Source organism: Pseudopipra pipra, chromosome 1, assembly GCF_036250125.1.
Source record: "Pseudopipra pipra isolate bDixPip1 chromosome 1, bDixPip1.hap1, whole genome shotgun sequence".
NCBI classification, from domain to species: domain Eukaryota; kingdom Metazoa; phylum Chordata; class Aves; order Passeriformes; family Pipridae; genus Pseudopipra; species Pseudopipra pipra.
Genome location: NC_087549.1, coordinates 102167742 through 102194401, shown reverse-complemented (window position 1 = coordinate 102194401; position 26660 = coordinate 102167742). Strand labels below are relative to the sequence as shown.

At 39.6% G+C, this 26660-nt stretch overlaps 1 protein-coding gene across 3 annotated transcripts in view; it reads left to right on the top strand.

The window, feature by feature from the left end:
* GLI3 (GLI family zinc finger 3) overlaps positions 1 to 26660 on the top strand; it is a 209533-nt gene that overhangs the window by 10820 nt on the left and 172053 nt on the right. For all 3 annotated transcript variants that reach the window (XM_064668336.1, XM_064668325.1, XM_064668331.1), the window contains one exon: positions 4395 to 4557. In XM_064668336.1, the coding sequence (XP_064524406.1) occupies positions 4434 to 4557 (124 nt within the window). In that variant the 5' untranslated portion in view covers positions 4395 to 4433. The remainder of the gene's footprint in view (positions 1 to 4394; positions 4558 to 26660) is intronic.

Below are 26660 nucleotides of genomic sequence, written 5' to 3'. Positions count from 1 at the left end.
AGTCAGTGAGCCTATTCCTATGAATAAAGATTACATGGTCTGGTCTTTACAACTAATGTATGCAATATAAATAAAATGATTTAATAAGTAGTTCAGAGAGAAGAAGGAGCACAGAGCTGAAGATTTCTTGAAAACTCGAAATCTATGTTCAGGAAGGGTCATGTTTCCTGCTCTTCCTGGCACTGGGCTGCACCAGTGGTTTTGGTTAGTTTGCACTGAAAGAAAATGAACAAAAAGATGTTTTTTTTTCTCCCTAGTATATTAATATGATTATTTTTACTACTGTAGGGCACAGTTTTATAATCAACATACATAAGGATTGGAAGTTAAATAATTTCAAGTTGCTTGAAAGAATTCTTCTTTTCAAAACAAGTTTCCAACATATTGTCTTTTGTCGACGCTTCTTTTAAAAGAGACAGTTTTCCTCATTCCAGTTCATTCCAGTAGCTTGTTCCTAAAATTCCTCCAATATAATATGCAGTTGGTGAAGGTTTACATTTATGTTTTAAAAAGAAGAGACACACCTGCAGGTTGCTGTTTTGAGAGGGATCAGGTTTAAAATGGGGATCTGGAATTAATTATGCAGTGGGTTCAGGCTTTAGGGAAATTACAGTAGGTTCCAGCGTGGTTGAATGGGAAAAAGCCATGAATGTTTGCTTTCAGGAAGGAATGTTTATCCCTCTATTTACCTATGAAAGTTCAGGCTTTTCCCCATATATTGTTATAGTATTTTCTTGCCACTTATATGCACATGGAGATGCTGGATAGCCAGCTTTCAGGTTTTTTGAAAGTGGAGCTTGCTGCAGAATAGATACAGACTGTCTCAGGCCTGGGGGTAGGAACAGGGAAGTCACTGACCCACATGCTGGAGAGAGCCATGTACACCCTAACATAAGCCACTTTATATTTTAATGTGGATACAATGTCAGGCTGTCTGCTTTTTAGAATGCTTTTTGATAGGGGTTAACAACCAGTGGAAAAACATCTTTACATTGTACTGGGCATTTTCTCTTTTTTGGTGAACTGTAATTCCCACATCTCAGCACAATTTCTGAGAGAAAATAAAAATCACAGCCAAAATTAAGGAGAATGATTCTAGAAGATATGCACGTCTGGTGTGTGTTTTCAACTTGGTCTTAAGGAAAACAAAGATTTTGGGGGCACCATATTGATTTTCAGTTGACTGCTTCCCTATTGGCAAAATATACCAAACCACATACATCTGATTGTGAATCCTGCCAGCTCTCCTGGTTTTCCTTACTTTCCCTGCCATGTAGTTGATACAGCACTGGAGTGTAGCTGGATCTGCAAGAATTCTTGCAGGGGCCCATGCCCCCTACGTGTGGGTTGGGAGCAGAGGAAGGAAGACACAGGAGGAAAGACCTGCAGTGCCAGGGCCATTGGCTTGTGGTGCACAGTGTAGAGCTGAGTAAGAAAGTTTACTCCGGCAGTGTTCCCTCTTCCATGCTGACATGAATAAAAGCAGCTTTCTGGATGTAAACTAAGCAGACATGAAACAGAACAGGTACCAAGAGCAGATGTTTATATCAGTTCTTGGCCAATTTTGCAATTTCTGTCCAAAAATTTAAGTGCTACTTAGGCCTCTGTTCTGTATCTTTTTCCGCAGTAGATAGCATAAAAAAGTGATAGAGAGTGATGGGAAATGTGGAATTATGTCTGCTAGTCTTTGTCCATTAAAGAAGATGACCCTAAAGCACCAGAAAAATCTTATTGGTAGTCTGTTAGGGAAAGAAAAAGGTAGCCAAGAGAATGGATGATGCCGCTTTGAGCAGCCACACGTTGCTCTTGAATTGCAGATGACCCAGTGATGCTTTTTAGGAGATTACGGTTTTCTTCAGTACCTTCATCTCCTTCTTTTTCTGAGCAGTGGTTAGATCAGTTTGTAATCCTGCCATGGTGGAGAGGGAAAGGAGGTAGAGATAAGTGGGGGCTCCTCGCACATATCTGCACAGACATCTATGTTTCAGGAGGCAGTGGAGCCACTGTAGATACCTGTCATCAAAGGTTTTTGTGACCTTTGCCCAAATGTTTCATGCCACTCCACTGGCTTTGTGGAGGCAGAGTATGTGGCTTCTTCCTTTCTAGTTGTGTAGGGAGTATAATTGTTTCTTTTCATGACTTTAAACCAAAAGAAACATGCTTGTGAACCAAGAACCAAACAAAATGTGGGACAAGTTCTGCAGCTTCCTCTTCAGATTTTTCAAAGTCACTCTCTTTCATGTAAATGAAGATGCCACCTGAATGTCTTGGCCCTTAGGGGAGAGGAGGCAAAACAGAAGAAAAATAACCACAACTGAAGATGTATAGCTTTTTAAATTCCATCTGAGACAGCATAGAAAGTTATTCTTTTTAAAGAATGTTAAATAACTCAAAGAGGGTTATTCAGAGGATTGAAGGACTCACTCACGCAGTGGCAGAGGATGGGTATAGGCAGATTTTGGTGTTTATGTGGCTAGGGATGTACAGAGAAAACAAGCATGTTCTTTTCATGTGTGAACAGCCTGGCAGAAATGCAAGGGACTGAAAAGCAAGCTATACATGATAACTGACCAAAGCTGTGGATGCTCTGGCATGAGGTGTGCAAGAGGAAAAGGGGAGGAAGCATATGAAAAATTTGAAAAGATACTGTTTACAAAGCTTGTGTGAGATCTCAAGGTGATTTGTGCATTGCTGGGTAAAAATGTTGCAAGTTGAGTATTGTTAGATCTTTCCTGCTCCCTGTTTAAGACACCTGACATTCCCCTTAGTTCTGGTAGGAAGTTGTTTCACAGATCACAATAATATTTACAGCACTTTCACAGATAGATCTTGCAAGTAGTTTTAGAAGTACTCTGCTACAGCAGGCAGAGCTTTGTTATTTCTCTTTTTAGCAAGCAAAAAACTCAAGGGAAGAAAAATGCCTTGCCAAAGCTTAGACAGCAGGTCAGTGGCATAGAGTCTCTGATATCTAGCCCAGATCCCTGGCTGTGCTGACTAGCTAAATAATGATTCATTTAGTGATTGGGCTCTTCTTTGATCCCTACTATATAACAATGAGGCTTTGGAGTGTTTTATTGTACTATTAAAAAGAACTCCTACTAGGAAGGTGGGAAGGGGAAGGTTTACTAGACAGTGATGAATTGGCTTTGTAACCCCTTTTTTTGTTTTGTTTTTGTTTTGGTTTAGTTTTTTTGGATTGATTTGGTTTTGTTTCTTTTTTTTTTTTTATTTTGACTGTCAGAATTGAGGAAACAGGTTCATAATGTAATTACGCTTCATTATACTTTGTGGCTTTTTTTGAAGCCTTTCTTTTTTATTTTATTCTAGAACAGCGTGACTTCCTTCTATTTCTGACCCGTTTCGCTAATGGCTGCAGTGCTGCTCAGAGTGGAAAATACTCTCTTTATTATTATTTTTTGTTGTTGTTGCACGGGTTCATGTTCAAACTACCAAAGTACTGTTTCTAAGCACGATGTATGCTGAATATTGATGATTTGTGTAAAGCTTAATTGGACAGACAGGTGTGCATCAAGTTAAGTTGCAGACCAGTGCTTGGAAACGCTTGTCTTCACAGCCCAAGATCCCTGCAGTCTTGGGGCCTGATGTGCCTGCACTGGTGCACAAGCACTGATACCCTTTAGGAAGCTTGGGCTTATATGGGTTTATATTTGGCTTCTTGGGTTTATATTTGGAATGTAAAAGATCTGAGAATAAAGAGAAATAGCCAGGAAAGGCAAAATAACCAGACACACATCTCTATAGAACTTTCCATTTCCAGTGTTTTCATGCAAAAGAAAGTGATCTCATTATGTGCCACCAGCAATAATATTTGCCTTTCCCTGTGGTTTTCAGGGTGTTGCTCCAATGCACCTTTGTTTGAGTTAGATTTCTGAACAAACAAACTGAGAGATATTTACACAAGTAAGACAAGGTGTAGAGATAGACAGGATAATTCCCACTGCAGTGTGCTGAGGTATCATGAAAGCTGAAATTTAAATATTTGGCTTCTAGAGTCAACACGAAGGTCTGTCTTGATTTTTTTCTTTCATTGTTCCAAGGTGCTCTGGACATATGAGAAAATACCAGTTTTTTTCCCCCTGGATCCATTAAAATCCTACAGGATTGAAAAAAATGGACCTACCCATCAAGCAGGCAGCATAGTGGTTTTTCATGATGATTCTATTTAAAAGCAAACATGCTTATTTTTGGTGTTAGTGTTTCTTTAAATTCCTCAGGAATTCATGCATGCAAACATAATCTGATGAGCATACAAAAATGGCCTGTGAACTGCTAATTCAGTTGTGCTGCAGGCTCTTCTTCAGGTGAGAGGTGTGAAAAGTTTTGGGCTAAGATTTGGAACAGTCTTTAAAGTTTATGACTCTTGTTTCATTCAGGTATTAGTGCAAGGAGAGCTGAAGTAATGAGAAGTCATCATGGAGGCACAGTCCCATAGCTCTACCACTACAGAGAAGAAAAAAGTGGAGAATTCCATTGTGAAATGCTCCAGTCGAACAGATGTCAGTGAGAAAGCTGTTGCCTCCAGCACAACTTCCAATGGTGAGTAACAGCAGGGATTTACTAGCAGCCAAACCTACAGTAATTTTATGTTCACTGCATTCCTTGTGAATTGAGCATTTGCACCTGGATCAGTGTTTGTTTTAAAGAAAGGCTAAAGAAAACGAGCAAGGAGGGGGGTGTGGTGGAAAGTGGTAGGATACAATAAGGCCATTTTTGGCATCAGGCATAGTCTTTTTCTTCCAGATGTTCTAATTTGAGATGTAAATGTGCTAAGTTATTTATTATAGGAAGTTCCTGTTTTTGCTGTTTTGGAAATTGTCTAGATTAGCCTGGCAGGTCTTGCAAGTTCTTTGCATTTGGCCATTGAAATATCTTCCACTAGTTAGATAATTAGTTAATACTAAAGAGACAGAAGTAGCTCTGTCAAAATTAATGGCAAAGGTCTTTTTTTCCTCTTCTTTTACAAATAAACTTACTTCTTGCAAAGGGCTGCAACCCCCCCCCCCCAAAGTTCCTTAATGGCCAGGAACAAAACCTCACGCTAGGAGCCTATCCTCCTGTGAATTCATTTCAAAGTTGTGAATGTACAGCTTGTAGATTTGCAAAACTGGAGTAGTTTTCTTAATCCTCCCCAGAGATTACCTCACTTGACAATTTTACATATTCCCTGCCTCTCCTGAGAATGTGTAATCCCAGCCCTAGCCCTTTCATTGTTCAGTGTAAGAGGGCAGAGTGTATTCGTTCCTATTAATGTAAAACTCCCTTTGCATTAGGAAAGAAAATTGCTTGAAAGGGTGTGGGCAGAGTTTCGACCTGTGTATTTTGGATAGCTGAAGATTAACTGCTGGTTTTTTGCAAATCAGTTTAGCAATGGCTAAAAACAGAAGATACCTTTCTGTATATTTTGTACTCAGTGTATTCCTGGCAAAACATTTTCTGTTCATGCTTTCTGCTTCCGTCATGCTCACTCATCTGGGCTTGTGGTCCAGGTCAGATTCTTACTTTGATATCTTGAATAAAGGTTTCTGCTTTCTCAGAGAAACAGACTACAGCAGAAAATACATGAGTCCTACATCCATACTAGAGGGGAATCTCTGTGGGTCAGTAAAAATTAGATGGCACTTGTCCCAGTATCCTTCTGTGTGACTAGACTTCAGATTGCAAGCAAACTCATCACCTACTGACCTACTAGTTGGAGTTGATCCCCACAAGGGTATAGAAACTCTTGAGCAGCTATGGAAAAAGTTGCATCAGTTTTCTAAGGCATATGAAATTAGATCCTCAGCTGGTGTAAGTCAGCACAGATCCGTTGCTGTCAATGGAATTACAGTGGTTCACATTAGCTGAAGAGCTCCCCATTGTTTTTTGGGTTTTTTTTTTATAAAAAGATTTTCCACATTGGCCCAACTTTTCAAGCAGATGCACACTTAAACACATATGCATATTCTTTGATGTGTCTGAGGTTTGTACTCAAACTCAATATTGGCACATATCTCTGACTGTTTGGGCTAGTTTGAATGTTATCATTAAACATTTGGATTTAGACGGCTAAAATTAGCCTAATTCTGACACACTGATTTACTCTGTGGTCAAATATTTTTCTCTCTGTAACTGTAGTATTAGTTCTCAACTACCTGCTTCACCTAGATGGAGTATTACTGTATATCAAGGGCACCAAACTCCCAAGAGCTGGAAAGATTTTAAGTCTAACGAATGACTGCAAAGTTTTGTCACTGGAATTGTCTCCTGTTAATGGAATGAGATGCTAATGTAGTACACATCCTGGGGCCTTAGGCTGCTATTTGTTAAGGTAATGACAGTTAACTTTGTTTTCAGTAGGTAAGTGTTGGTCTTATTAGTCTTCATATTTAGGTAAATCGCCAGGATCTCCAAGGTTTGGGTTTCTATTCTACCTTCATGTATAAGGAATAAGAATAAACGACTTTCCAGAGATGCAGGGTTGGGCTTCAAAGGGATAAAAAATTCGATTCCTTCTTGGATATGAAAAATTTCCTCTTAGTGTAGAGGCTCCATGGAGTATGTACCAAAACAAATACTAATACCAGAACTTTAGGAACTTAAACATGAGTTGTACTGTTGCAATGTTTTAAAAGTTTTGCTTTTTGCAGATGTGATTGTCATGATAATGAATTTCGGTTACAAGGACAGTTTGCATGAAAGCTGGAGCTTGCATTGCATTTGCATCTTTTGTTCTTTAATGCTGGAATAAGTATTACTACAGGAACATCTTCAGTTGGTATAAGACTCCACTCCTACAAAACACTCCTACAAAAAGCAGCTTTTGTTGATTCAGTGCCTCTTTTTTGCAAGGGCTGTGGTAATGTTAAGTGTCGTGATTTGTATTTGAATAGTCTGTTTAACAAGGTAAGGTACCCTTAAAAATAACAAAAGGACGGAATGATCCTTGTTGTTCTTGTCAGAAGACTGATGTCATTGCAGAGCAAAATCTGCCTATCACACCAGTCACCTCATAATCATGTCTAATATCAGTGCCTCTGTCCTTCAGGACAACTCATGAATTAACGAAGTTTGCAGGGTAACATGTACTTGAGTGACAAGTCTGAGGTGTGATGTATGGATTAGTATTTTCTCAGCAGCTCTGCTGTCTTCTGAAGGAGTCAGAACTTAGATCATAAACAGATTGAAAGCTGCTAGTTATGGTTTTTATGCAAAGCTTACAATCATGAAGAAACAAAGAAAATACTACTATTTCAAAAGCTCCCAGAAGTGAGTGACACATCCAGTAGAAGGATCTATGTTAAAATCGCTGTTGAGTGTGGAAAACTTTTAAATCATATGATGTGTGGACTGTTTATTGAAGAGCCTGGTGTTAACCTAGGTGCAAGGGAAAGAAAGTGAGAAATGTGACCTGGAAGAGGAGCAGTGCAATTTCTGAGGCTCAGATTTGAGGGTGCCCTTTGGAAGGTACCAGCTGCACTGTAACAGGCATGGGGCACAGTTTACATGTTGGCCACTTCTGCTGAGTTCCTGTCACTACTTAACACCAAAAAGATTTCTGCTACACTCACCTAACTACAAACTCTGACTGTGTTGCTGAGATGCTAGCAATGTGTAAGATATGGGCCTGCCAGCATTTCCATTATAAACCCCTAATTTCAGGGATTTATAACTGAGCCATTAAAATGTGCTCCAGGACAAAACATGTGGGGAAGGTCTTAGTGCTGTAGCAAATTAAAACTTCTTTTAAAAAACAATGATCAAAAAAGTAAAAAAAACCCAAATATAATTTGAAATAACTAAGAAAAAACTTTGGTGCCCTTTGATACCCAGTAGGACCACTTTTCCTTTGTTTTGAATTAATTTTTGCAAGCTTTTGATTTTTTCTTCTTTGTGTTTAATTTTGTATGCCTTGACCAAACCGGATTCAGTTTAATAGTATACATTTCTTTGCAAATTGTTCCTTTTACTGCTTTGTTTACTGATATATTTACTGCTAAGCTAATACTCAGGGAGACAAAAAACTGCTAAAGAAAGCTGCTAATGGAGATGTTAATTCACAAAAGGCTGTGTGAAAAAAAGTTTGTGCTAGGGTATAAAGTCAGCTTACTTTTCGGTATCCTGGGACTCGACAGCCTCACATTGATCTGCTTTGGCAAGGTTATAGCAAAAACAAATAGTATTTGTGTCATGACTGTGTCACCGGTATTACATTGGAGTAATGAGGCCAGCGTCCTGGACCACCTTGCTACCAGTTGTCAGGTCTTATCTTCTCACGTGTGCATCCGTGCCAGTTTTCTGGAGACAAAGCAGTAAAGACCCTGTTCCCTACTATGTCAGAGCTTGGATTTAGGTAATCCTGAAAGTTGCTGCGTGCACACACACGTTTCTATGAAGTTGCAAAGAAAAGTAGTGTCCATTGATAAAATCATTTACATTAGTTCTGTACTCCCCTTGGAGAGCCTTTCCCAGGTCATGAAACCTGCCTTGTTAGATCTCCACTGGATATTACAGTACCTCCTGTAATTTCAAGTAATTTCGAGGATTAAAAAGAAATCTTCAGGTGAATGCTGTAAACGTTGCAGGAGTCCACACAATGACTTGCCTTGCTAAGTCGCGATGAATGCCGACAGGAAGGCTTGTTCTCGGCCGCTCCTCCGTGCTGCTCTGCCGGCGAGGGCGAGCAGCGTGCCTGCTCCCCGGCTGCCGTGTCCCGCAGCCCGGCACACGAGCTGTGGCTGAGACCAGCAGCACGCCAAGCCCATGTGTCAGGCTGAGCGCTGAGTGCTGGAGCAGCCAACTCCGCTCGCTGCCCTGCCCTGCCCGTGCAGCCGTGCTCACCACCCTGCCCTCCCGCACCCGGCACGGGGAGTCACAGCCTTCCCATCCCAGCCCTGCAGTCAAGTCGTGAACTCCAGTCCAGCCAACTGGAGTGAATGCCTTGCGTTAGCCACGGGACTAGCTCTGTTTGCCCTAATAATATGGCTGTTTGCATGCTCACAATTAAGCAGTGGCTTTAATGCTGTACCAGGCAGGCTGCTTTGACTCTGTGCTCTGCTTTGGAGGTGAATCAGATTTATTGATAGAGTACTTCCTAAGAGGTGTTGACCAAAAAGAGCCATGCTAATCTAACACAGCCCTCAGCTCAGTGCCATTTGTTTTTTTTTTCACTTAATCTGTACCATGGCTATAATTAATTTTTTGCTTTAATTTCTAAAAAGTACGGGGAATTTCTGTGAGGACTGAATGAATACTTTTACAAGGCAAAGCTGCACTTCACAGCATTGCTTGGAGAACATTAGGAAATTGTAATGCTGTGTTCAACCCTGATTTATTTACTGTTTGGCTTGTGAATTTTGTTGGTGACTAAAATGCTTTCCACTTTTGGACATTTTGGCTCTAAAATGATGTCTTTAATGTTGCATTAAAACAATGCAGTTATTGTATAGGAACTCCTTCAGTGTCTGACAGGCAAGCACTTATTTTCAGTTTGATGTGTTTTGTCTGGTTTTTGACCCATGAGCTTGTTCCAGTGTAATCTGATATTTCTTATTAACCTATTACTCTGCCTTAAAAAAAGCTAATTATAAACGTATGTAGGTTGTGGACTTGACTACCTTTATCAGAATCAGATAGTTATTGAGAACATACTTTAAAGTGATAGAAAGCAGAAATTATTATCTTAATGATGATGTAACTTAAAACCAAACTTGATAGATGAATAAATGAGAGGAAGTTCATGCGTCCACTTTGATTATTTCAGAAGAAGAGCCAGCTTCATCTAGGTCTCCTTTCTATTTTTTTTTTCCTTCTTCCTAGTAGTTTTAGGGTTTACTGAGGGAAGCAGTCTGCAACCCCACAAGAATCACATTTCCTGTTTAAACTTTTAGTTGGTTACTTATCCTGCTGCTTGCTTTCAAGCCTCACCATAAAATAGGTGTTAATCATAATACCCATTCTTGGCCCCCTTGTTGGACTGATGTGCTCAGGGTCCTGTTGAGAGGTCAGGGTTCAAAAGAGGTTGTTAGGTATCAAAACCCATTGCCTGTACTATTTTAGTGACTTGTAAATTGAGTGCTGAATTGATTATATGAGACCTGATTCTACAAAGTGATCAGGAGATGCCATCCTCTTGCCCTGAAATCAAAGGGGATGGAGGGGCCCTCTTTACTTCTCATTTTCAGGTCAAGGAGTAAACATCCTGTAGTATTAGATACTGGAAATGATGACTTCAATGTACGTGTTTTTCTGAGGGTTTTGTTTTTCAGCAAGAGAAATACTGCAGGTAATTCCTATCTGTAAGTGGTACACAGCAGCATGAAAGTTAAGGGTAGAATGGTCACATGTGGTAGCCCAGAAAAATAAGGGCAAAGACCTAAACCTGTAAGATTTTGTGTACCCTTCTGTTCTAATATTTGCAACCAAGTTGTAAGAGGATAAACTTAAAAGAAGACACTTACTATTGGGGAGAACAGAATCCCCTGATGCTTGAAAATATTGAAAATGAAAGTATTGGAGGTTTTAATTAAGTGGAGACTGCATGTCTTGGTATATTGTAATCTGATGTGAGTAGCTGATTAAATACATGTTCTTTTGGAGTAATGCACCCATGGTCCTTTATGCTTACTAATAAAATTTCAGTCATCAAGTTATGGTTTTTTGTAGACTGTAATAACTCATTCTGCCTGATATGATTTTCTAGTGTTGTTCCTCAGCGAGCCAGCCCTACCCTTACCCCACTCTAAACCCAGTGATCTCTGCAAGTGCAGTACAGTATTGCTTCATTAATTCTGCTGAGATTTCCCTCATTTTTTCCCCCCTTCTCTCCCCTCGCTGCAGTGGTTAATAGCATAAGGGATATTAAATGTCAATCCTCCTGTATCCCTTTGCAAGTTCCAGAAAGAGATGATTGAGTGGCTTATCCCTGCAATCACTGTAATCAGTAAGTAATGACTTAACATCCTGCTGGATAACACGAGGTGGAATCAGGAGAAAACATTAGTTAGCAGCAGAAGCTTGCCACCTGGACAAAGTGGAGGTTAAATTTAGGAAATTATACACTGGGGAGTTTTTTTTTCCTGAAAAACAACAAAAAAAGACCCAACCACAAAACACCCAAGCAACCATATTCCAATAGTACCTTGGTTTTGAAATAGAATAAGTGATGATAATAATAAAAAGGTTTAAAATGTTTCTCTGCAGTATGGTGACAGTACCATGCTCTGTGCTTTGAGGAGTCTGTTATCAATCAGACCTCAAAAAGTTCAGCCATTGCAGCCCACAAGTACTGAGGAGAAGGAAGCAACCAGGAGGTTTGATTTTTAGAAGGAAATAGCCTGCTGGCAGCTGAAGCTTCAGTGATATCTCACTGCTGTTAAGTATTGGTCTCAAGGGCAGATACCCTTAAAGAGAAAGGGCCTCCTAATGACCCTACACTGCTGTGCCAGCCATTGCCACCAAAGGGGGGAAGGTGTATGGCAGCAGCGCTGCTGTTTCAAGTGGTGGCATCTTCCTCCCAGCTGCTGGTAATGGATGTCAACAAACACATGGGTGCCACGTGGTTTGGGAGGGCTGGAAGGGCCCTTAATTAAAAAATTAAGACAGAAAACTCCTGGATTCTGAATCCCAAAAAAGAGAATCTGCAAGTGAAGGAGCTATGCTGAGCAGATCATCTTCCTAAAGTAAATAAAAAGAATTTTTAAAAATCCTTTTAATTGACTTAAAGCTAGGCAACCCCTCTGGCAGGCACACTATTTGGCTTTACAATCTGAACTGTGTAAATTAAGGCAGTTGAAGTAATTAAATTACTTAACAGGTTTTCAAATGGCATTCATCTTTTCTCTTCTAGATGTTTTCTATTTCATATCTGTCTTCAGTTAAAAGGAAATAATCAGGCATCAATGTTGCCTTTGATTATATCCCTGCTCTGTATGTTTCTATTTACTTCCCCCCCTGCCCTTTCTTTTATTTGTTTTCCAGAGGAATCAAAACCTCAGCTTCTGCTTACATAGAAATTATTACTAAATACATATGCCAATAAGTAGGGGAAGCGAGCTAAGGGTACAGTATGTGATTATGTAAAGAAGGTACCATATTAAAGCTACATTGTTTGTGTATGCCATATGTCATTATTTTGGGGTGAGAGTGGAAGGGGAGGGAGAAGCATTCTTCTGCCTTCCCAACTAAGAGGAAATGAGATGGATTTTTAGTGCTGTGTTGTTATCTTATTTCCCATTAACAGCCTTTGCCTTTGATGTATACTGTAAGTGGTCACAATTTAATTTGCAGATTCTATTTTTGTTCATAAGGCTGGCAATTCAGAAAAAAAAAATTGCTTGTAAATGTGATCTGGACCTACTGATGAATGCATACTTTAAGTGTGCAGATGCACTCTGGAAAAGAGAAGTACATAGTAAATGTATTGAGTTTTGTGCAGATGATTTTAAAATTTAGCTTTTAAGGCGTTATGGGTCAGATTATCAAAAAACACTGCCTGCACTTAGCTGGAGTCTTGCTACACAGGAGCTGTGTGTGCACATTCTTTGCACATGCCAACCACTTAAAATATGCTGGTTTCTATTCATTTAGTACGACTTTTCATGCATGTTCCACATGCAGCCAAGTGGAAACTTAAGTCTTATGCATGCAATAGCTTGAAAATGCACCCAGATGTCCCAAACTAAGGGGATTTTTTTGTTCTGCATAATAGAACAGGTTTGTACTGACCGAGTTTTTCCTAAGATGGGATAATAAATTGCTGAAACTGAAGTTAATATTGTAGCTCTCTCATGAGCTCTCTCTCTTGCTCTCTCTCTGTCCCTGTCGTGTGCTTGCCTTTCTCTTCTTTTCCAGTGTAGGGATTCGTACATAACAACAGAGGATTTTGTGTGTGGAAAAGTTCCTTCTGGGCCTGACCAATAGTGTTTTCCCCTCCTCCTGGTCTCTCTCTTTTCTTTCCTTCTTTCTCTTATTTTTCTTTTCTCTCTTTTCCTTCCCTTTCTTTTTTCTGTTCTTTTTTTTTTTTTTTTTTCTGTTTTTTTTTCTTTCTTTTAGTTTTCAGAAAGTTGAGTTCCATCCCAATTATTAAATCTTTGGAGACCATTCCCACATGGTTCTGTAAATGGTAGCTTCATCCTGAGTTCTTTCATCTCTTTTCCTGCTCTCCTGGCTTGACAGTTGAAAAGGTCTGACTGTGCCACACAATGGTTTGATTGGTTTCTCTAGGGGAGGCTTTACCCTGCCTCATCATTCGCCAGGCAGGTGGACCAGAAAGTCTCTTGATTCTTTTGTTGCCTCTCAAAGTCCGAGGTCTTTGACTGAATAAATCCTCCGTCATGGGATAATTTGCTAAAAGGAGACTGAAAGATGTGAGAGAAAAGCCTCACTACTTGGGTACTGAATTAATGAAATAACTGGGCCTTGGAGTTTGCAATTGAAAAATCACCAGGAATGCAATGGGTGGAGACAGGCTTCAGAATGCAAGCCCGTTACTTTCCTGTAATAAACTATGAGAGCTTTAAATGATATTACTAAATACGCTGCTCGCCTGGCCGCCTCCAGTTATTTGCATTTGCAACCCTGTTCGTTCGGCGAGGGAAGCCCGAGCAGAATAAAAGCCGTTTTGGTACAGCGCCTAGTTAGTCATTAGATTATTATGAGGGGCTGGAAAGAATTCCATATGACAGAACTAGGGTTGAGTTAACACAGAACGAAAAGTAATTTACAGATAGGCTGTCCTCAGCCATCTTCGTAGCCCCTGATAAGGTTTCATTTCAGAATGGATAGGCGACATTTCCACTTACGGGCCCATTCTGCGACACCTGTGATAACAGCTTCTGGATCCTAATTGAAATTGGTTTCAAAATGGATTTTCACTTTTCTCTGTCTGTGGAAAATATTGAATGGACTCAGAGCTGCCACAGAGAATCCCAGACCTTGGAAAATGGAGCAAGAAGCCAGGATCATCTTTCATAACTGTGTCGATGATATGACAGTTTTGTTATCTGTCTTATTAATGAAATCATTGATCACCTGATGAGGGAGATAATAAACTACATTTTTGCTGCTGTTCAGGAAGCTCAATTAGATTTTTTAAAAGTACAGATGGGGGAAAATCAAGCCAAAACAACGAAATGAATGTTTTCGGGTCTATTTTCAACTTTGCTTTTCTTGAAGATTTTTTAGATGGAAGAAATCTCCGAGACTGTAAAATGCTGACTGCATCTTGAGTTTATTGAAAGTAAAAAGGAAATAAAAAGCAAACCTGATGCTCACATTAGGACTTACTGTTTTTTGTTTTCAACAAACTGCACTAAGTAAATAACACTTAAGTCCTAGTAAGTGCCATGGAAACTCAAATGAAAGGAGAAACAATGGAACTCAATTTTAGCTGAAGTGGGATTAGTGATACAAACTCCCTGAATGCTCTGATGTGGACAAAGGCTGGTGCTAAATTTAGTGAATGCTTGCTGTGATGCTGGTTCTCCTGCAAATTATTTCTTCTCTAAAAATGGATGTCAGCCTTTAGTTCTTAAAGCCATTCCACTCAGATATTCTGGAAAAATAAGTTCCTTTAGATTTTTTTGTTTGTTTTTTTTCCTGTGTTATTGTATTAATGGACTTGAGAAGATTTTTAAATGCAAGCAAATGTAGTAAACTGCCTGCGTAGGATTTGTGCAGGTTTCAAAAATAAAACCTGAAAGGATTTTGTGATGTGTTGTTACCCTGGCTGTTTTCTAATTATTGCAGAAAGAGACAAATCTGTTGTTTGTGCTTGGTTGCTCTGGAATGCACGCTGTATTCCTTGAGGAAGGTGGGAAGGGATAGGTTTTCCGAAGAGGGATGCTGGTGACTTCTCATATTTCACTGTGAATTGTATCCTAGGTGTTTCTTCAGTACCTCCGCTAGTGGAGGTCAATCTATCCCCCTTTTTAAGCTTGAAAGGGGAGCTCTGATCAAAGGCTTAAATGATGTCACCGATCTCTGGTGATTGATTAGGAACAGAAGTTCGGGAGCATTTTGCATGTCTGCCTTTACCTTATCGCTTCAAATCCATTAGTGCCTACCCTTTAGGGTAGCTTTCAATTAGGGGCAAAATAGCATATATGCATATAGATCTATATAGATAGATGTACACACACATATATGTCCCACAAGTATATGCATATATAGAGAAAAGGAAGAGGACAGTATACAGGCTTCATGGTCTGAGTTGTAAATGTGTTTTTCTTTAATGTAAAAGGAAACAGTTTTTACTGGTCTGTGTTGATACAGGGATTATTTATTAATTGCTAAACTTCTGAGTGTAATTCTTCTCTGTTCTTCTGCAGCTTTTCTCACAGATTTGAATCCATATAGGTCTCTCACACTGAGTTTTTGTCTGCTTTACTTTCTTTTGCTGTAGTTTACCCAGAGAGGAATCATGCCCTTGCTTGTTATTTCTTTTCCATGCCTGGGGTGCATGTTAAGATCCACTGTGCGTGCCAGTGGCTTAGAGAGGCTTTTTTTAATTAGAGATTGAAAAATAAATATTTTAAATCTTCAGGGTTTTTTTCAGAAGTTCAGAGTGGGCCAAAATGTATGTTAAACTATTAAAAGAAAAGATCTTTTATTCATAAAAGAGGAGCAGTCCTCTGACTCTCAGTGGTGTGGGAGGTCAGACAATGGGGTTTGCTCGTGTACGTAAGAGTGGTGTGCATGAGCAAGCAGTGTGGGACTTGAATCTGACTGCACTGTAGTATAGATGAGGAAGCTGGAGTCCGTTCCTAAGTATCCCGCTCCTAACAATATATTGTAATTTGAATGAGGAACTCAAAAACTCCACACAGGCTTTTAAAAGCTGGACTTAATTAATTATTCTGTTAAATGGAAGTTTTCAGTATGTAGGATTATTCAAAAATGTCAAAGTTATTTTTGTGTATCTCTTTTCCCCTTTCTTTTTGGTAAGTTGGCTCATTTTTTTTTTCTCTCTGTCTCTCCCCCTCTCCCTCTCTCAAATCTCCTTTGCTCTCTCTTCTGCTGTTGTGCATTTCACACCAGGAGATGACAAGTCTTGTGATTGCAGCAGAGGCAATTGAAAGAAAATAAAAAGAGAGTTCTTTTTCTCTGGTGCTGGCCCATGAACATACCGTAAAAATTGGATTAGACACACCTAGAGTTGGGATTGATTGCATCTTGAATGGGAAATTAGAACATCTGAAAAATTCCCTTTTGGATGGAACAGAAGCACAAGAAGGAAAAGTTGGATGGAAACCAGAGAAGAACTGTAAATCACTATTGAAGTTACTTCCTATGGTTTACCATTGGCTGTCAAAGAAAATTGCCTTGGGCTTGTTTATAGCTAATTCCTTCTATAGAAAACTTCAATTTGTGGACTGGCCTCTGAACGGGATTGATAACTCTGTTTATAGACCAGGATGGGTATCTAAAGATAACAGATAATGCAAATGAGCCTTTTTTTGATAAGCCAGGGAAGCAATTATGGATACAACTTGGTTGATGGATTTCAGAGTGCTTTTCCACAGATCATAGATTTTATTTTTTTTTTGCATTATAGTTTTCTTAGCAGTGTTAGAAAAACAAAATCAAAGTCATTCAAATAGAACTAAAAAGATGGAGTGGCTGATATAACCAGCTTTCCTACCACTTGTAAACATAGTGAATCAGATTAAAAAAATAAACAGGCAGTCCTCATCCTTCTCTGGGAGAAATATGATTTGATAAAAATGTGTGTTTAATATTCAATTTACAGTTTCATCTGAAGTGTGTAAACCTAGATGTCCTGTGGGAGTTTACAGCCCTTTCCAACTTTAACTCAGATAAAATGCTCCTCATAAACCGTCTTGCTGCTTTTATTTTTGAATTTTTATTTCTGCTGGAGAGGAGGGTGGAGGCTAAACCCTGCCAGTTGTTGGAGGCTCCCCGGGGCGCTCAGCACCTGTGATGAACCCTTAAGCCTGGGCTGGTTTCAGTGCTGAGCGCACAACAGTGTGATGCAGAGCGGGCTTGCTTGGGATATGACTACACTGCATGTTGTGTTTCTCTCTCAACTCCATGGATTTTCCCATTGGAAGTGTCTGCGAATCCTCAGCTTCTCACAGGCTGACGGAGACCTGTGGCTGGGGATCGCATCTACCGTAGGTCAGAGGGAAGTTTGGTATGCTCTCTCCAGCTCAGCTGTTTTGCTGTTTTGCTTTGTAGTTCAAGCTCTGTGAGTTACAGGTGGTATCCCCGGGGAGGAGCTTGTGCTTTCCTTACCCCTCAGGGTTCATGGAGCTGGCCTGAGGAGACCAAGCTGCCTGCACCCTCCAGGTCAGAGACATCCATCCCTTCCTGGGGTCAGGGCTTGACTTCCAGGGTCAACAGGGTATGACTTCCAGGATCCACAGTGAGACAGGGAGGAGAAAAAATTAACCCCATAAAATGTTGGGTTTGTAAGGGGCATTTGTAGTCATAATTTCATATTGTTCTTTAGTGGTAAGACTGAGCTTTATTTAATTTAAAACCGTAGTCCACAACTCACTGAAATACTGAAAGGATTTTTAGCAAATCCTTAACTAATCCAGGTTTTAAATATTCAGTCTTAGGTGTGTCTCTTTCCAGTCTCCTTACTCAAGCCATTGTCTTTCAGTTGGTTCCCTTCAGTGAGATGTCTGAGCTCCTGACACCCTTGATCAATAACTTATCACATCTCTGAAACTGGAGATAACTTCTCATCGTGCTATCTCAGGGCCTAATCCTGGAAATGTGCTTTCTTTTATAAATGTTCTATTTGAAGGCTCTTCCTTGAGCCTTCAAATGATCAGAATGATGATCAGAAATGATGATCAGAAACAAAGGCAAAAAAATAGTGATGTCTTAGTTCCCATGCAGTTATAATAGAATTGCTCCTTGTAGTTTGAACTACTCCAGGTTTCAGGGATTTGACATGACTTTGCTTCTGTCATGAAGTCAACCACCACCGACTTCCACGGAAGCAGAATGGGAATCCTTTATTTTAATTGATATTTAAATATTCAGTCACAAACTGCTACAAAACCCTTCAGTATTTTACAGGCATTTTCAAGGCCTTCATAAAGGATCACACATCTCACAGTTTTTATCAGCAAAATTGAAAACACAATTTTGCTTAGAGAAATACAAGACCTGTAATTGTTTTCTGAACATAATTTTAAATGTCTTTTCTGAAGGTGCATATGATAAATTATTCTTCAGAGATATTTGGTTGAAGAGTTTGAGTGAATGGATATTAGCATGTTTCAAACACCAGACAGGTACAGGATCACAGTGCTTCTGCCAAAAAACATGGGTATGGAGTCGCTCAGAGGATTTCTCCCAACTTCATTTCCAGCATTCATCTCAGTCTAAGTCAGTGCCATGTTTTGCAAGTATTGGTCAAAGATAAATATTAGTAGTAGGTTTTATTTTATATTTTCAATTTGATGTGCATTAGCATCTTCTTCTGACAGTCACCCTGATCTTAAAATATCTGTTCCAAGACACCATTTTTTTTGCTGACACGATTGAGGCTAATGTTGCATATATAATAGTGGAAACAGTTTTAAAAGTCCTGTTCTCAGCTTTGAACACTTTTTTTTTGATTGTTCAGATGATAGAGGAAGGCAGGTTTGTTTTGCTGTTTAAATTCCCAAAGACCTTTTTCTTCAGCTATCAAACTTAAATCAGAATTAAAGCCTTGCATACATTTTCTTTGGCACCAAGAAATTTTTTTTCCCTCTGAGAAATAACTTAGTGTGAAGGATACCAAAATATCTCAAGTAATAAAAATATTTCAAGGGACTGTGATTTATTGCTACATTTATCTTCAAGGCTCAAACAGATGCTAAAAATAAGCCTACTCCTAAAAAATAATAATTATGTCTATAAGTGAATAAGAACCTTCAGTAAAGATACAAAATTACACCAGGCATTTAAAGAGCGAAAGAAAGAAAGGCAGGACCCAAAGGAAGAAGGGAAGGAAGGAAAGAAAGAGCAAGCTCTGTGCTCCTCTGTGGTGCTCTTATTTAAGCAGATTTCAGGTGAATTTTTTGCTTGTCATATTGGACCGCGAACCTGTCAAAAATCAGTATTTTAGCATTGTTAGAAGTCATAGTTGTTCATGGGGCCAGTAGTTTTAGCTTCCGTGTAGGTGCATAATGGTTTATACAGAATAAGTTAATTTCTGTAATAGGTAAATCTGAGAAAAACATTATATTTCAGACTCCTTAATTGTGGGGAAAAATATTACCTTTAGACATAAACGTTAGATACCAAGGAAGAGCAACAGGAGTTTTCTGTTTGAGTGTCTGAACACAATTTGGGCTTCTGCTTTTGTGTTTTTATTTGGCCAGTTATAATATGATGGATTTTGTCAGCCTTCTGAGATGTGTAGGGTCTTCAGTTCTTTGGGAAGACAGAACCTCAGCCCAGCAAAAGAACAGTTCAGGATGTCGGCACAGAGTTCACTGATGGCGTTTTGCAGTCTCAGAGAGGTCAGGCTTACTGTGAGAGTGGAGTTGCCCTGAGCTCGGCACAGATGTGATGGGTATCCCTCATATCTGCAGGTCTCAGGCATGGTCTGGCTGCATGCAGTACTGCCTTGTACAGGTGCTTCTGAGTTTCCAGGAGTCTTGACTGCTGTGGAAACCAAATCCTTGTCAGCCTAGTATTGAAAATCCCCTCTGTTGCAGGGTTGAACTTATTTTAACATGGAACATACCTAAACAATGAGAAAATTAGAAGAAACTAATGAGAATTCTTTATTATGTTGGGGTTATATTTTGTTTTAGCAATAAAGAGAGCAGTGAAATTGCTTTTCCTAAGTTCTGCTGGAGGAGTTGCAGAGGGCAGCAGTGTGTATATAGCTGGCTATCAAGCTGTAATTGAAAGGGAGAGCATTCAGAACTTAGCCACAGTTAATTCTTCAAAATGTAAAGAGTCTTTGAAGGTAGGTGGATGTTAACTAAAGTAAACACAAGCCATGAGAGGTATGAAATGATCTCACTGAAAATCTGTTTCCCAACTTTCTGTTCCTTCAGGTTATAGACTTTTCTTTTGCTCGTTCCAGAGTTTGGGCGGAATCAGTCTCCTATCTGAAAAATGAGACATAAAAATGAAAGTGTGCAACAAAAATAAATATGTTGCAGACAGTGACATGGCTCTTTCAACTGTTCCCTTCTAGATAGGTCCATCCAGTCTAAACTTTCTCTTACGAGGTCTGCAAAGAGCGTGAAGTTGGCTCATGTGACTACTACCATGTGATTCCAGTGCATTTCAAGGAATGGAATTGAAAGGGAGAGATAGAAGGAGATAGAAAGGGACAAGAAGATTCTGCTTAGAATATACAGTACTTCCATTAAACTTTTTTTAAATTTTTTTTTTTTTTAAATTTGGTATCTGATACATTTTTTTTAGCACTCAGAAGGCTTCTATCCATAAACATGTATTTCTTTTTGTTTCAGTGCTGGAAATGCTTTTGAGCATCTTAAAACTAAAAGGGCCGATGAAGGCAGGGGAAGGGAGAAGGATGTTTTACATTTCAGTATTTTAGGAAATAAAATTAGCAAACACTAATAGGTATCCATTCTTTCCTATCCTTTATTAAAATGCATGGGATGTGAATCAAATTACTTTATTCAGCACTCAGTTTTTCAGCTACCTTGAAATGGGAGACTGCAGGCAGTTGGATAAATTTGCTGGAAAGTTGCCCAGTTTCATTGCTGCTTATATAAGCTTGCCTGTATCCTCTGGGGAAGACTATTTTGTAACATGTTATATCAGGATGAGTATCCCTATGTTCCCTTTAGCTCTGGGATGCCAGAAGTAGATGAGTGGTGGTGGTGATGATGATGATGGCTGTTTTTCTCTCTGTCTCCTTTCTGGGGTTAATGAAAGACAATCATTAGGAACCTTTGCCAAATCAGGGTGCTACTCCTCTCTGCTGTCATCTGAAAATAACATGCAATGTACATTACTCATGATAAGCAAGTTATGGTTGAGTTATAAATTATTTTGCAATTGCCTAAATGATAGTTAAACTTGTTTTGGAGCCAGCATAATTAAGGATGTGTGACTGCCTTATTAGACTGCCTTGTTGGGTTTCAAGAAACAAGCTATCACAACTTGTTTGTATGCTGGTATTTTATCTCTGCAGATATATGTTCAGCTGTTGGCTGTGCAGCAGTTAAGGTGGGATTTGAGGTCTTGTACTTACTGTGTTGGATAGCTGTTGATGTCAAATGGAAATTTGTGAGAGTTTCACACTTTGGAGACCAGTACTGTAAATTTACCATTGGGGCAGATGAAATGGTTTGAATCTCTAAGCATTGCAGACCGGACCTTCTTGTCTTTTTCATGGTGGTAGCACTGGGAAGCATCTGTGGTCCAGACCCTTTCTCTTATGAATGCACACATACATTTCTTACTGGAATCTGGAAAAGAGGACACGTTGGGTGCACCTACACGTGTTTCAATTTACCACTTCATTCTTCTGTTTGGGTTGCTTAATGCAGAACCAGGAAGTCATACTCTCAAAAGTCTGTACCAGTAGGTAGCAATCTAGCTTCATTATTTTATGTCAAGAATTGCCCTCAGCTTGGCAATAAACCCTTGCAATTAAGTCTGATGATGTTAGGTATTTGCATTTTACAGTGCTTATTGAGGATTGGAATGCTCTGAGGACTCCTATGAGGTTTGCAGTGACATGGACAATAAATCCTATGGTATATTGCAGAATAAAAAGAAACCTGTTAGGGTATTTGTGATTCATAGAGTCATTTAGCATGAAGGTCCTCTCAGGCAGAGTAGAGAGGTGCTCTCCTGACAGGACAAGCAAGACTGACAGTGGAGTAGATCTGTGGAGGGCAATGGGAGGCTGGGAAGTGGGTTGGATAATGACAATTGTCACTGAGCTGAGTTGACACAGGTCACCTTTGGGGGTTGTATAGCAATCGTTTGTTACCTTAATTCCTTGCTGTCTGCCTAACTGGTAGGGTCCATTCCTTTCTTTGAGAAGTCCCTTTTGTTCCTTGCCCAAAGCCCGTTGAGTGAGGAAATTTCATTGTGTAGCACTTTCCAAACTGTCACTAATCCAACCTTTTACTGTAAAATTAACTTAAAACAGTGATTGTTTGAAGATAAGAACCTGACCTAAAAATCCCAGATCCACAAAACGTCAAATGGTCTTTGGATACCGATGGGTATTACACAGGCTGCTAACCTGGAGTCACTTATATGTATGTGTGCTGGTAGCGCTGGGATATTGCATGTAAAATGCCCGTCTAAGGTCAGAGATATGGGTTAGATGGAATTAGAAGAGTCTCTTGGCTTCTTTTTGTTGCAATTGTAAGAGGAGATTTCTCTCTCATGGTTTACATGGTTCAGTGGTTTAGAATAAAGTGGCAGGTGTCATTCTGAACATGTGAGTCTGCACTGGCAGAAGCAATCATTCGTATGGCTTTTGCATATGCTCCGGGAGTTGCTGTCAAGTCAATATTTTCTTCTCAGAGGCTAAATGCCAGAGTTGTTTCTGAAAGCTGCTACTGCTGCATCAATGAAAGAGTTATTTGCTATGTCATCAAGCATCCTATGGTGCAGATTCTGGAGTTTTAGAAGCATTGTGATTATGAGCTTGTGGTCAGTAGCTGGAAACACAAAAGGTGTTTTTCAACGGCTCTTGACAACTTTCTAGATCATCTATTTACAAAATTTTCCACTGTGACTCTAATGTTTCACAAACAGCTTGTCAAGTGTTTCTTCTTTAGGATCTTCAACACCGTTGAGGAAAGCATATATCAGTTGGCATCACTGAACTTTTGGGCACACCTGGCATCCTTTTGAGTTTTTGCATAATTGCATTACTTCTCCCTTCTTTGCTTTCTGCAGAAGGTGGCCCCCACTTTGCAAGTCTGTGGGAGGTAAGGGTGGGCAGTGGGGAGGTTATGCACTATTTAACCTCTGACTGTGTCTCATGGGAAGTTTAAAAGTCTTCTAGGAAAGAGGCTGTAGGATAAGGCTTCTCATATCTTCTCCTGCTGCCTGTAAAGCCAGAGGGAGCATAACCTTCTTGGAAGCTAGAGACTTCTGTGGTGTTCAGGGCCTGATCCACAGCATATTGAGGTCAGTACCTTCCTAATGGGCTTTGGCTGAGTCCCTATGTAAACAGGAGCAATTGGCCCACAGAAAGGCTGCTAACCCATTTTTCACGCTTGCCTCCTCTCCACTGAAGGAATCAAGAGGGAAAAGCGTGACTCTTAATGACTGCTGATTATAAATAATTAGAAGTCATTCAACATTTACACTAACATATTTAGGTTGTGATGTGTTTTGCATTTATTAAGTGTTGGCTTCTCTCCTGTGGCTTGGTGTTTTTGCTTAGGATCTCTCACCAGTTCCCTGTGTAAACACTGGGGGTTAGAAGAGAAGATGGGCCTCCAGTTTGGCATACCATGGAGGCTGGCCCCTGTGGGAGCCCTTTTGGTGCTGTGGTTTGCTATGGAGCAACTGATTAGCAAGTATTTAGCTTAGTTGGATTTTGCATGGAGTGAGAATTATTATGCTATAGGTGATGCACAGCAGAGACCTTAGATATTTCAAACGTTGCTTGCGCAAACACTTAACATGCTGAAATATGGTAAAGCCAAGGATTTTTCATTTGTGGCATAGGGTCCAGTAAAGAACAGCCAGTTCATGTTGCAGTCATGTTGCACCAACCATGCTCTTTTGCACAACCATGAGTATATTTTTTCTTCTTTGCAGATCTTGTAACAAAATGATAACAGATGAATCTAATAAATATTCCAGCAAGTACTTTCATGTGCTGTTTTCTGTAAAATAAAATTAAAACCTGTAGCATATGTTAGTTTTTCAGGTAAATAGGTAAAAAAAAAAGTAACACCTCAAAGGCTAGATGTTAGCATTTATATGTACTAAAGAGAATTTTTAACAGACAAAAAATAAAGAAGTCTGTATTTGCACTTCAGAAATGGTATTGTCTTCATCCAGTTCATAAATGTGAAGCTGAGGTGAAACTACATGGTGAAACTGTGATGTGACAAAGGCAACGTATAACCTTTTTAAAGTCTATATAAATCAAACCTTTAACCTACTGCTTTTAAAAGGATGCTTTTGAATAACATTTTTTTTTATTCCATTTAAATGCAGATTTTTAAGGCCTTTAGTATAGTGGTGCATCTTTGGCAATGAAATGTTAATCAGGACTCTTTTGTAGAAACTTGGTTGGAAGATAAAATATTTAGTGCTGTTGTATATTGAGTCCACATTCCTTACATAGACACATAGGCTCTCTCCTCCTCCCCCTTTCCCTCTCCTCTTTCCTTTTACATTTTGTTTTATTCCCCACACCATCAGAATTGTAAGAAAGTATTTTATTTAATATTTGAAAAGCTGATCTGTGCATTCCCTTACTGATAACCTGACTTGGTTATGTTTCTAGGAGGCTGCTAGCAAGGAAGTGTAGTAATTGGGTGACTGAATGTAGTTAATGTCCAGAATCAGTCCCATCCTAACTTGTCATGTGTTTCTGAGTAGAAAACAATTTTAGCTGTCTCTAATTAACTTTCTTCAATGAGCAAACAATTTTAGCTGTCTCTAATTAACTTTCTTCGATCACAAATAAATTTGTGATATTATTGGAAATCTGGGTTTATATTTCCACTGATTACAGTAATTCTCAACCAGTAGATACAGCTGCATTATACAGACAGTCACATTGATTCCTTGGGTTCTGTACTGCTATAAACAAAATACTGTAACATTGAAGGTAATGTGTGTGTCTTGAAACACACACATACTATTAGGAATTGGATTACTTAAGTCTGTAAATCTAGGTGTCTGTATAGACTGTTCACAGCTTGAGGGCTTAAATAATCAGTTTATTTACTTATTAAATCTCTTTTTTTAAGGTTTGTATCTTTCAAATAAAGAAGCATGAAAGTAAATTTTGTTCTTACTGGTGTCCCATCATAATGAGCCTAAGCTGATTTCCTCTGGTGTAATGGCTGAGGGTTTGTTCCAAGATAAGTATTTGTTTCACACAAGTCATATTTATTTTAAAGTATGCTTGCTAATTATTTTCATATTTTTCTTATTTGATAGTTTGATCTTTCTAGATTCTTTTTTTTTACTATTTTGATTATGTGTGTCTTGATAAAAGCCAAAATGATAGGGATATTGTAACATTAGACAGATTTAAACTGAATTCTGCAAAACCTTAGACTTCACAATGCAGGAATGATCTTCCTTAATGTAAGGCTTTATTTCGGTGGTGTCTCTTGTGTATCATTTTCATTTTTTAAAGGAACATGGTAATAAAAGAGATCAGGAGTTTGTCACAGAATGGAAATGTGGGATTTGATAGGAAGCTGAACATGAGCCAGCAGTGTGCCCAGGTGGCCAAGAAGGCCAATGGCATCCTGGCCTGGATCAGGAACAGTGTGGCCAACAGGTCCAGGGAAGTGATTCTTCCCCTGGACTCAGCGCTGGTGAGGCCACACCTGGAGTACTGTGTCCAGTTCTGGGCCCCTCAGTTCAGGAAGGACATTGAGGTGCTGGAGCGGGTCCAGAGGAGAGCAACGAGGCTGGTGAAGGGACTCAAGCACAAGTCCTATGAGGAGAGGCTGATGGAGCTGGGGTCGTTCAGCCTGGAGGAGGCTCAGGTGAGACCTCTTCACTCTCTACAACTCCCTGAAAGGAGGTTGTAGCCAGGTGGGGGTTGGTCTCTTCTCCCAGGCAACTATCAGCAAGACAAGAGGGCATGGTCTCAAGTTGTGCCAGGGGAGGTTTAGGTTAGATATTAGAAAGAATTTCTTTCCAGAGAGGGTGATCAGGCATTGGAATGGGTTGCCCAGGGAAGGAGTGGATTCACCATCCCTGGAGATTTTTAAAGAGACTGGATGTGGCACTTAGTGCCATGGCCTAGTAACCGCAGCGGTAGTGGATCAAGGGTTGGACTTGATGATCTCGGAGGTCCCTTCCAACGCAGCTGATTGTATGATTCTATGATTAAGGGCATAGGGTCTGCTTTCAGTGTAGTGTAGAGGACACATTTGGACTGTGAGGATGAGAGAAGCAAGGAAGATTGTATAGTATTTATGCATTGGCAGGAATTTATTGTGGGATTATACTTTGTATTGTCTAAACTCTATTTTCATAGGAATTGCTGAGTTTTCTGCAGTACAAACAAAGATGCCTCAGTGCAAACAGCCTGCTGATCCTTCTCTTCGAAGTTCATAGTGGCCACTGCACTGGAAAAACTCATCATGGGGTTTTTTATCCCCTTTTTAACATGGGAAAAAACCCACCAAAACTCAAGGGGACTCGACGATGAACACTTTAACACCTTCCCAGACTTTATTCTGTTTGGCTCTTATCCTAAACACAATACTGTCTTCCCAACTGCGCCAGACTATTTGCTGCAGGTGGATAGTACTGTGCAAGCAATTGCAAACCAAGCTGAATGTTTGAAATCAAAAGGCAGATTGCTTCATTATACTTGGTGCGTAACACCCCAAAACACTCAAGGATACCTCCTGTGGGGATGACTGTATAAAAATATTCAATTTTGGAAAACCATGTTTTGGAATACCATATTCAGTTGAGCTCATGGCATCACTGTATTACACCGACAAATTAACACTAAAATAATG